The 12257-nt window shown below is 44.8% G+C and overlaps 1 protein-coding gene across 2 annotated transcripts in view; it reads right to left on the bottom strand.

The window, feature by feature from the left end:
* CIAO3 (cytosolic iron-sulfur assembly component 3) overlaps positions 1-12257 on the bottom strand; it is a 643683-nt gene that overhangs the window by 499934 nt on the left and 131492 nt on the right. Inside the window, exons 3-4 of one of the 2 annotated variants that reach the window (XM_069647280.1) lie at positions 9096-9239; positions 1176-1308 (exon numbers count right to left, since the gene is read on the bottom strand). In XM_069647280.1, the coding sequence (XP_069503381.1) occupies positions 1176-1308; positions 9096-9239 (277 nt within the window). The remainder of the gene's footprint in view (positions 1-1175; positions 1309-9095; positions 9240-12257) is intronic. The other variant, XM_069647281.1, reaches the window with a different exon arrangement.

The following is a 12257-nucleotide window of genomic DNA, read 5'->3' as shown; positions in this document are numbered from 1 at the left end:
AATAACCCCAGTTATTGGTAAAATAACAAAAGTTATTCATGTGACGCACTTTCATTCACAATCCGGATTTCTACTATAATCCCGGTTATGAGAAAATGTTCAAGCTCAGAACTTGGTGCCCAGCATCCCCCACCCCTCCCCCAGTTTCACATGGTGTCCTCTATCCCCCTCCCCACCACTAGCCTGAGGCCATTTCATCCGTTTTCCTCCTCGTCCTGTTATTTCGGAAATAATCCCGGTCGTCTCTCGCATCTTGACCAAACAAAAATGGCAGCTTTTTCATTTCTGAAAAAGCCTCTCTCCTGCAAAACACCATGGCAGATATAAGTATAATTATAGGAGAAGGGGGCACCCCGTTCTCCGTCAAAAATATTTTAACAACTACTGGACAGAATAACCCTAGTCCCCTCCCGAAAGGTATTCAGTGATGATGTTGCCGGGGAAATGCACCTTGCAGACAATCAAACACTTTCTCCAAATATTCTAGTATTGGAGGTAACAATATATAATGATACCCCTCCTAGAATATTTGTGGAAAGAATTTTAGGGGGGGGGGGGGAATCAGGAAAAAAAAGTCACCTACTTGGTGACTTTTTCAAGGCGATATTATCACATGGAACCTCCCAGAAATCGAGTCAACACTTTGTGCCAAGTTGTTTCATACCTGGCCCAAGTCCATCCAGCAGTTTTTGCTGTATGCTCCGCAGAAGTTTGGACTTTTTCCTCTATGGAGAAACAAATGGGAGTAGGCTGAAAACAAATTTTTCTTTTGCTTTCTTAGTAACCTTTTCATTGTTTAACAAATCTTTCCCAAAACGTCCACTCCGGTGCGGCCTGTGACAAACCTTTTTTGCGAAATAAGAGCCAAATCCGTCTTGCGAATCAAGTTATTAGCAATTCTATTTTCGGGTTTCCTATAGCAGATACTCAACTATAGCGCTACAACCGCTGCACTATAATTATATACGCACAAATAACCTTGACAAATCTGATCTAGTAAGAAAGCAAGGAAAGCTAGAAAAGATATTCAGGCTATATCACAAAATGCCAATTAACATTCTTAAGAAAATGTGTTTAATTTGAACTTTGTGCAATATTTCAGAAGGACACTGTGTGGTAGTGTTGAACTTAGAACCACATTTCACCGTCCTTTGACCAAGGTCACAGTCTCTCACCAATGCTTTTCAGGAAGCCTGTCAGTTTCTTGGCAGCCTCTTCAATGCTCAGGTTATTCTGTGCTGCAAGTGATGCCCGTGACTGTGGGGAAACGGAAACGACCACCAGCTTCTGTTGGCTGGAACCTGCAATCTAATGAGAGGAGAGCACCGTTGGTCAGACTTTAATTGCTACTGCGTAACACACTATGCTTCTATGAGAAAAGGCTGAATCTTAATAAGCTAGCAGGTGCTCAATATCAGTTCTGACAAAGTCCACCACACATTTTGTCCAGATTAACCATCTTTGTATTCACATGTAAAGGACCTGCTTAAAGGTGTAGAGAAAAAGTAGAATGTCACTTGTCATCACAGATCAAAATCAGTGAGAGTTGCCTGCCTTTAGACTGACAAGTAACTTCTACTTACCAACTTGATAGCCAAATATGCAACCAATTATTTGATATGCTTGCAATGGTTTCACATTGTAACAAGATAAAGGAAGCCGGAAGAGATATGCCCACCAACGTGTTTTTGTATTGTTCCTGCAAGTGTCCAATGACCATCACTGAAAGACTATTGTATAAAGTATTTCAGGGATCGTAGGTGCAAAGTTGGGAACAACAATGCACAAATCGTATAGCCCAAACACTAACAAAATAGATATCAGGCAATGTTTGCTGTATCCTTTGCCACTCAGCCCCAAAACGTACCCAACCTGGTAATGCAACCTAGAAACTTTTTGCAGGTTAGGAAAAGGGCATTAAAAAAAAAAAAAGAAAAATGGATCCCTTAGTGTACTGCACTACTTTTGTCCAATAACTTTCAGGAAGGAAGGAATGAAGGCAGGAAGGAAGAAAGATCAAAAGCGACTTTCAGGATCGTGCTCGTCCACCGCCTGCCACACCACAATTACCAGTGGAACAGTTGATATGTTTCAACAGGTAGGGTCGCCATGAGTGGTGCCTCTGGCTGCCCTTTGCCCGTTGGGTCTGCGTTACGGGAGACCAGATCGACGTACAGAAGGCTCTGGAATTGGTTGTGCCAAACCCAAAACATGTAGCACACACATGCACACCACAAAAATGCACGCTTTAAGAAACCCGAGGTCTCGATCCCGGGTTCTCTTCTGGACATTTTGTAATGTTGGATCGTTTGGAGATTGGGATTCACTGTGGTTTTTCTTCCGGACAGCCAGTCATCTGTCCTGCTCTTCTAGGCCTGCTGGCTAAGAATACCTGTATGAGGCATATGAACTCAGACCCTGTACTGGAAACCGCTTCAGCTCTATGTCTGAATACAATATCCTCGGCGTGTTTGGACCCTGCACTGTATTCAGAGACCTATTTCAACCGGACTATTTCAATACTTCTTGCCCTGTGACTTTGCCTGCTTTTTGGAACTGTCATGGCCTGCTGATTTGAAACAGTTTTCCCGGAGCGCTCATTTCAATTGGTCATTCCCTTTCCCAACTCTCCCCCAAATCAACACCTGCATGTCCATTATCGCTCTCCCAAAAATTTCCATCTGTAGTAGTTCGGCCAAATTTTCATCCCATTTCACCAAAAATTGGACCATCGCCCACATGCCATTGGGCCTGAATGGACTTCCCGATAATTCAACCATTGACTGCTCTTCACACTCCCTGCCATTGGGGCTCTAGGTTTTTCCGCATCATGTGTCTTATTCTCTTATTTCACTCTTCCAATACTGGTTGTGCCTTCTGCACGAATTTTTATTTTTGAATGTTTTGTAACTTCAGAGAATTGGCAGTCAGTGTGACTCCTTCCTACCTTTCTTTTAATGTCTGGGTTTGCTTTAGCTGTTTAGTGGCCAAGCAGAACATCCAGCGGGAGGTCAGTGTCAATTATTTTGAGACGATTTTTAAACCCAAATTTTTCTGTGCTACTACAACTTGAGTGAAGAGACATTTCTTCTCAGCATTAACACAACACTTGCAACTGCTGTTTCATTCCCAGCAAAACCATTTTCTGACCACCCATTTTGGATATTCAGCAGCCCTTGTCTCCTCTTTTTTGTTTCGGCGCAGTAATCTAGAAATAATCAGCACACTGATCCTATCCACTTATGGCCTCTCTTGTGCATGCTGCTTTCATCACTCGGTTTCTCTCTTCTTAACCCATTAGTACCGCTAACAGAGTTCCTGTTCCACTAGATTTAGACTCATCTGTGATGCTCGCCTCCGAGGTCATGGTCTTGTATCAAAGCCACCAGAAACAGAGATCCCTTTCCTTTTTCACTGGCAGACATAAAATCCGAAAGTTGGTTGCTCAATGCAAATTTCCGATTTTTGACATTTATCAAAGAAAACTGCACAACATTGAAGAGACTCAAAGCATTTTTCGGTTGATGCCGGATACTCCAGTTTGACATTTAAGGAGTTCATTTGTTCCATTTTAATTCTTTTTTAGTCTGTAATACCCTAACAGTTCAGGCTTCCACTTTACCTTCCGCTGCTGCCAAGGATATCTCCACATTTCCATTTCTTTATGCCAGGACTCGACAGAACCATTAGCATTCTCTCTTCTTTAATCAGATGCTTTGTTTGAGGGCAACCTGCATCTCCAGTTCACGGACACATTTCAGGTATTACAAAAGATGCTGTTGCTTCCCTTGGTGTTTATTAGCCCAAAATCAAGGTGATCAAGTCGCCTGAGAAAAGGGTCGCCAGGGAGCGACTTTTTCCGAAATTTGCACTTGCACGAAAATCAAGCACTTTCCCCAAATATTCTGGAACTGGAGTTAGAATAGAAAATTGTACCCATCCTACCTGGTGACTTTTTCCACCCAATGGACATTTTCACATAGAACCAAAATCAGATGTTCACGACAGGACTCTGCCGACTGTGATCCCACTTCATTTTTAACAGTGCTCGGACTATAATTAATAAGGATTCAACGCAGTCCAGAGTAGCCATTCTGCCAGGCTGATTGTCTTCGTGGTAGTGGAATCCCTATGTCCACTCCTCCACTAGTATACATACATAAATCAAGTATGTTGTAGTAACTGGCAGTCTTTTTCACAAGGGCCGTTTCCCTCTTTATCATCTACAGGTATGCCCCAGAGTCCCTATTCTGGAGGCTTGGGAGTGCAGTCCTCTTGCCCTCATTAAGGGACACGATTCTACAGACCTGCTCACTCTAGTTCTTCCTCCAGCAAGGTCCTTTATCTTTGGTCAACATGAGGTAATGGACCATTCCCGAGCACGGCCACCATCATGTTGATACCGATAGGATGGGGAAAGAGAGAAGTACGATTTAAACCACTTGCTGTTCATGCTTAGTAGAGAGCAGGCTAACACATGGAGACTGCAGAATCACATTAGGGGCTGCTGGAATTCCCAATTAGCAGCAGTGTTCACCTTGGTACAGCGGCATACCATTGCCCAGATTCTTAGATGGCGAACAAATGTTTTGTCTCCTCCTAGTGTGGCTAACCTCCAGCCTAAAGTTTGCAATTCACATAGCAGTACAGATTGCAGCCCCCTGAACCATCAAACCTGGCAAGCCAGAAGGTGCAATTCTGTACTCCAAGGTCCTCCTATTGGTTCTATTCTTCCACAGTGTCCTCACTAACAGCCAACACACACTTACATTTCCCCTAATCATGCAGTGAGGATGACCTCTTAAGGGGGGAAAAGTTTGGCATCCACACATAGCCACTTTATTACAGCCAACGTGCCCGCCTGTACAACACAAACACGGATAGTATTAAGGTGGATATTCAGAATCAGCCAGGCTGGCTGATTCCGAGGGGCTGTTGTGATCCTGATTTCATGCATATCTTCTAGAACATTAATGATGACGCTGAGTCATGGATTAGGTCTTCCTTCTTTTAATGTCTCATATTAACTGCCTTACAGCTGTCCCCAGCCCTACCTTCCACATTCCATTCTCCAGGATCCCTTGCCTACATTCCACATTCTATTCAGCTACAACAGAGGCCACCCTACTCTGGTGAACAGAAAAAGACAATGTCTAGCCAAACTCTGTAATGCTAGTGTGATGAGCAGTAGGGCTTATACTTAGGAGACTGGGAGAGTGATGAAGGGCTAAGTTAAGCACAAAGCACTCCTAAAACACAAGTTAGGCAGAATGTATAAACATACAACTATGCATTTAAGCCTTGGCCAATTTTTGGAATGATTTTCCCGTTGCTGGCCAAACGGAGTCTCGACGTGGTGTTCTACGCCTCCCTGAAAGTCGCCGGCACTGCAGCTTATTTCTGCTCCACCTCTCCCGGGCGTGATTACGCCAGGAGGCCTCCCATGCACACCATACTCTCTTTCCTCGTCAGCTTTTCTCATCCCAGTTACATAGAGATCTATTTGTAAAGAGAGATCTCCTTTACTTTTGTATGGTTGGTTGGATTCAATAATGTCTGAAAGCTAATCAAAGGAGGATCCATTATTCTTAATACAAGGCAGTCCCATATACGCAGACCGGATGTTTGGTCTAGGGAGTTACTTTTGGGAATGAGTCTCCTTGTCCCCCAAGGGTGAGTCGCTCGCAGTGAGGTCCCACTTACCCAAATCCTTAGGGAGGGTCTTGCGCAGCAGGCTTGCTGCCCTAGCCTCAAAAGGGGTAGCTCCTCCTTGGGGAGAAGGGACGAACACTCTCGATTCGTCACACTTCCAGAATCAATGCCTTGGTCGTGTGTGTTGGGGTGGGAAGCGCCTTGGTCATGTGTCTTGGGGTGGGAAACTGCAGCCATCTAAAAAGATGGTGGGAAACCACTACACCGTCCCTGCTGTTCATCTGGGCCATTCTGGGTATCCTCTACCATTGTTTCCCCTCTTTACCTATAGAGATTTTCAGTTTTCCTGAGGCATTCTTCACTGTTTTCACTGCTGGCGGGTGTGTCCCACTCCAGGGAAGGCAGATTGTTCTTTTTGTTACTCACGGTCGTCGTTGGTCTGGGTTTGAAGTGCCTGGGTGACAGGATCGTGTAACTCGACCGGCAAAGGAAGACTTGGACTGATTTGCCATTCCTGAACTCCGTTTTTGGGATCTGCTACTATAAGTACTTGAGTGTGGGCTCTGGTATAGTGGATTGTTTGAGATACTTGCACTCAGGGGTGCCCAAGTTGTGGGTTTCTGCAGGTCCCTTTGAAGCACGTTTTACCATTCACTTGCTTTGGCCATAATTCTTCATGGGGCTCCTGCGTCTCAAACCTGCAACTGGAAACCTTAGTGTTGGTCTCTTTTAGAATCCCCCTGGTGTAGGTTGCCAACTTCTCCGCATTGGAGGGGTAGAACTCAAACGCAACCACGTTTTCGCCATAACTGTGCAAGTGCGAACAGACTTGGTCAGATTAATTCCTAGGAGGAAATTTGTACTCATCTAAAACTCTCTAAAAGTGACGCGAAACCTGTGCATGGACATTTTTCCCCGTGTCCCAGTTGGGCCTTTTGGAGTTTTAGGACAAAGAAATTGAATTTTAACATTTACTCCTGATTTGCAATGTATTTTTAAAGTCTTGGTATTAAACTCCTGACTAGTGAAAATGCTATTTTGCAGTGTAGAAGTGTTGAATATTAATGGATCTCTTTTCTAGGCGAGTAAGAACATGTTAGTCTGGTATTATCAGTCTAATCTAACCCCAACTTTTGCTGGCCCTCCAGGTTTGATTTTGCAAGTATTAATCCCACTTTCTCCCTCTGAATGCCATGTATGATGTGCATTTATTATTTCAATTACCAGGTACTAAAGGTTTAGGGATTATGGGCACTGTGTTTTTTGTTGCCATTATAACTCCTGATAAAGGATGTATTGAAGTACATTTTATTGTCTATAGCCCCCTTTTTCTTCCCACTCCTTAACTCTTGTATTATACCTATCACCAGGTAGAGGGAAATACGTAGTTGACGAGTGAATTGGGCCTTAGCTGACCATTACTGTTTTTATACACACACCTTTTTTAGTGTGAGTCATTTAATCCCCAAAGTACTTATTTTACCTAAAATAGATTGAAGGTGTGATTTTATAATAGACTCTATATTTTTCATTCGCACAGAAGGTCGCTCAGCCAATCAGGTAGTTGGAAGAGCCATGTATGCAATACATACTCTCCACCCACTGTTTCCAGCCACCGAAAGGCCTTCCCTGGGTGGCACCTTTACTATTTTGTTGAATGTCGGGAGGCAACAGGGAGGCTCTCCCTGTTGCCTCCCAACCCCCAAAATCAATCATACCTCTTCCCGTCCTCCTATCACCCTTCCCACTAACCTGCAGGACTGGAGCTTTGTGCTCCGGTCCCGGCGCTGCTCCCGCTCCCATCTGTCATAGAAATGGAAAAGGGACCTAGTCCCTGTTCCCTATGGAGGCAGCCATCTCCCCCAACCCCTCAGGATATTGGTGCCATGCAATAAGCGCAGCCGATATCCTGAAAATAAATAAATCAACCATTGGCACTCCGGATAAACCCTGGGGTGCAAATGGCTTTTACCCCTGCGTCCGAGGGCAAACATGGGCTGTAACGGCTCCCAGCCCTCGCGATAAATAATTACCGGCCATGTCCATCCACCAATACAGGTGTGAAAGCCATAGGATACCAGTGTAGTGTTGTCTTTGGGGGTAAAAGTAGGGCTTAACTGTGCTTGGTCACTACCAGCCTTTCTCAATCCCTTAAACCCGACTACTCTGGCATAGCTACCACCTTAGAGAATCTTGCCTTTATTTTTGGTTGGAAATTCTGTTCTGCCATTACATTAGTTGGCTTCACATCCCTCCCCAGAGGGTTGTGGAAACATGTACCTAAGAGCAAGCAAGGTACACAGACAGACTGACAGAGACAAAGACATATGAGGGCAGGAGGGGAAGGGAAGAGATTTATTGATACCACAGGAGTTGGGAAATGAGGGAGATAGAGGTTGGCAGTCTAGAACCCGAGAGGTATCAGGTAATATTATCCCCATATATATGGTTGCCGTAAATAATATGGCCGGGAAAAGGTTGCGGCGATATTATATGGGTGACCATATATATGGGGACAGGGGCAAAAAAAAAAAAAAATTCCATGCAATAATGTCGCCACAAAAAACAGCCATTTTTCGGTGATATTTTTGCATGGCGAGATTTGTGGCGACATTATTACATGGAACCAACCGAGACCAGGGGAGAGAGACGGGGACTAGAAAATAAACTAGAAGTGAGACTAGGATATAAACTAGGGTCAAGTTTAGGATATAAACTAGGACTAGAGTTGCAACTAGGATATAAACTGGGACTACAGCCGAGACTAAGATATATACTTGGACTAGTGCCGAGATTAGGATATACTAGGATTAGGGACAGGATTGGGGCCAAATAACGACCAGGACTGGGACAGAGAGACGCAACGACCAGGACTGGGACAGAGAGACGCAACGACCAGGACTGGGACAGAGAGACGCAACGACCAGGACTGGGACAGAGAGACGCAACGACCAGGACTGGGACAGAGACGCAACGACCAGGACTGGGACAGAGACGCAACGACCAGGACTGGGACAGAGACGCAACGACCAGGACTGGGACAGAGACGCAACGACCAGGACTGGGACAGAGACTAGGACATAAACTAGGATTAGGACAGACTAGAAGTGAGCAATAGACTAAGATAGAGACTAGGAACGAGAGACTGTGACTAGGGTTGATAGACTGAAGTCTACGGAGACCAGGTCCGAGTTTTGGATTTCCTATGAAGGAAATGTGTGACAAATCAACAGGGAGGAATCCATTGTCTGCAGAGTTTCTGTATGGGCCTTAAATAGCCATGAGGTCTTGGAAACATGGGAATACTTCAAATGGAAAAAATGTGGCCATAGTTACCTGACTGTACTAAGTTCCCCCAAGTAAACTGCTGCACCCACTTTCACACACAGCAACATTTCATATTTCGAATCTTTCAACAATTTCTTAACTTGTTTCGAACTTACTTTGTTAGATTTTAAAATTTTAAAGATTTCCTCATGGCTTTGCTGTGTGATTAATACAGTTTCTGCTGACGTCACACAGCCACTGCAGGCTAGGCAGTCATTCAAGGTGATCTTTGCTTTCTCAAGCTTCTGGGTCGCCCCATCCTGCAATATAGCAGCAGAAAAATCGACATTCATGTTTAACTGTTTTTTTGGTACTTCATTTACCTACAGCCGAACTTGTGAATCATGCTTGAAATGAGTTGCATCTCCCTTTTTTTTTTTAAAAGATCATTATGTACAAAACCAAATGAAACAGAAGCAAATATAATTTAATGAGACATTCGGACAGGTGTGCAGTCAAAATATTGAAAAAAAAATATCTAAAGACAACAACATTTTTTATTTATTTTTTGGCTCTCGCATGTAAAAAAAAAGTTTTAGAAAAAAAGGGGGGCTCGGGGGGATTCCCCCCATTTCGAATAAAAAACATAAAAAAGAAATTAGACTTTTTTTTCCGACCGATATTTTGACTTTCGACTATTTTGTTTTCGATATTTTGACTATAAACCATTCGGACACAATACCTTTGAAAAACAACATGAGGGGTCAATGTCATGGCCAACATGACCACAGCCTTGCTCAAGTGTCCTAGAGGGTCATGTGACTTGCCGGTCACACCGTTAATCGGTATAGAGTCATTATACTGAAAAATTCAGGGTGGGATGGGGTTAAAAGGCTAGGAAAACAGGGTCTTGGGGGGGACCCGCTCCCAACAAATACAAAACAGTATTTTTTCGGCATTTTGTACCTCGGTGAAACTTACCACTGAATTTGACTTCAGTAAAATCACATATAACCCATTAATCAACCAGAATCTATTACAAATTTGGCAAGGTTTATGCTTCACGTTGAACATCTATTTATATATGCACTACAGCCCTGCATAATACCACATCACAAATACTCACTTGACAGAAATACTGTGAAGAATTTGCTATTGGCCCACCACTGAGGAAGTACAAACTTATCATGCCAAAGGGGAAAAAAAATATCACTAATAAAACACCCATTTTAAATGTTAAAGAAACCTGGATACAATACAAGAAGTCAGCGAAGAGAAAAGCAATTTACCTGTGATATAGCTGTAGAAAGGCTACTTTAATCTTGATCTGATCTGCAGGCTTGGGTAGGCCAGAGTGGGGCTAGCCATTTTATTAGGGCAGCCTCTCCATATAGCACATAAATTGCTATTGCCTCGCACTTCACTTCTTCCCAAATACAAAGGCACTTGAATCTGGAGGGCAGGGGTGTAGGGGGAGGCCATCAAAAATTTGAAAAACGCACAACAGCTTTAGATTTTAAAAATAAGTATTTTGTTCAAAGGTGGCCAACTGACAACCCATTTTGCTTTCTCCTGTCCTCCAAATAGTGAGGCGGATACCATTTTTTATTTAATTGTTTTTTTATAACACGCTTAATACCAGAGTTCTGAGCGTGGATCGGGGATACCACGGTCACATACGAGCTGCCAGAATTCAGCCCCTCGAATCCGACAAGGCCCCCCCCCCCACGCCCAGCCTTCCCTAATGTCAGGGACATGGACAGTCTGCACCGCATCGAGGAAAGGCAGGAAGGATTGTCGGCCCCGGTGCAGCAGCACCTGGAGGAGTCCCGCCTGATGCAGTGGGAGGAAGCCCTGCTCCGCACTGAGGCAGAGCTCATGCAGGAAAGTGTGCAGGCCACTGGGCGCCGTACGGCACCTGCCCTCAGACGTGCAACGTTCGCAATTTTACTCATGGCCAGGAGGGTCCACCAGGGCAATTATGTCGGCCATGGCCAAGTCACCGGCAATGTCCCTGCAGGGGGCCCTTGCCAGTGACTTGGCCATGGCCGACATAATTGTGAGCATTCCCACACGCCGACCACAAGCTCCACGCCCGCTAGCTCTCACCACAGCAGCCCAAGGCGGAGGTCAATGCGCCTGTCTGCTACAGGGCAAAAGGGCAGGCCAGGTGGTAAGCAGCCACGAAAATAGGCCCTGGTCAAACATGTGTCCTTATTGACAGTGTGACACAAGTTGGGGAAGGGGTAGTGGGGAGGTAGTGTTGGTCATCCTGTACATTTTTCCATTCATGTAAATACACTAGGTGCTGCACTGCAAATCATGACTGGACATTCATTATTTACGTGAGAGAGTGGTTTATTTGCTGTACGGTGTCAATTGTGGTGTATGGCCTAGGCCATGTGCATGTGCTCTGTGCTCAAATGTAGTGGGATATTAGTTGATAGCGTGCCTACGCCCATCGATGTCATCCCTGCAATCGGACAATGGTATCTCAGCCTCTGTGTCACTGTTGTCGTCCCCCTCCGCTGGAGGAATGTCCATGTCTGGGGGGGCAGGGGAGGTGGGGGGGGAATGTTGCGCCTGATGTACATGTTAAGTAACATGGCACAGGCCAGGACAATCTTGCCCACCTTCATGGGACTCTACATGAGGGCACCCCCAGATTTACTCAGGCAGCAAAACCTTGCCTTCAGCAGTCCAAACGTTTGACCAATGGTGCACCATGTCCTGATGTGTGCTCGGTTGTAGGCATGCTTGTGCCGATTTCGTGGTTGGCTGATGGGGGTCATGAGCCATTGCATCAAGGGGCATCCGGCATCACCTTCATGGGAGGGACACAAGGGGGACAAAGTCATTGTGGTGGAGGTGTCAATGCAGCCATGTCAAGATGATGGTCAGTGTCACATGGGATTGCTGCAAGACGTAGCAAATGGCACAGATGACCCTGGTTTCTTGTGTATTGTAAGGCAGGGGGTGTGGTTTGCACCCACATTCCCCGCCCCATATGACTCCCACCTTGCCCGTTACTCCTATGGAAACACAGCTATCTACTTTTTCAGTGTTGTCTGCCGTGTATTGTTTGGCATTTGCATGTTGTACATTGGTCATCTCTCCTATTCGTCATTCTGTGTTCCACCATTTTAGATTCTTGTCACAAGCATATGGCCCCTTGTGTCCAAAACATATCTGATCCCCACACTAAAAAAAAGAACAAACTGTGCAAAGTAAATGCCTCGGTTTTAAACTTAAGTGCAGAAACTAAGTATATAAATCCCAACAGAACAATCCTTGCATCCAGGGGATAATCTTCCCCTGAATTGGTTCAGGTATAACAT

This window comes from Ambystoma mexicanum, chromosome 2q, assembly GCF_040938575.1.
Source record: "Ambystoma mexicanum isolate Mex_15411 chromosome 2q, UKY_AmexF1_1, whole genome shotgun sequence".
NCBI lineage: Eukaryota > Metazoa > Chordata > Amphibia > Caudata > Ambystomatidae > Ambystoma > Ambystoma mexicanum.
The sequence above is the reverse complement of the archived record's forward strand: the minus strand, read 5'-3'. Positions and strand labels throughout refer to the sequence as shown.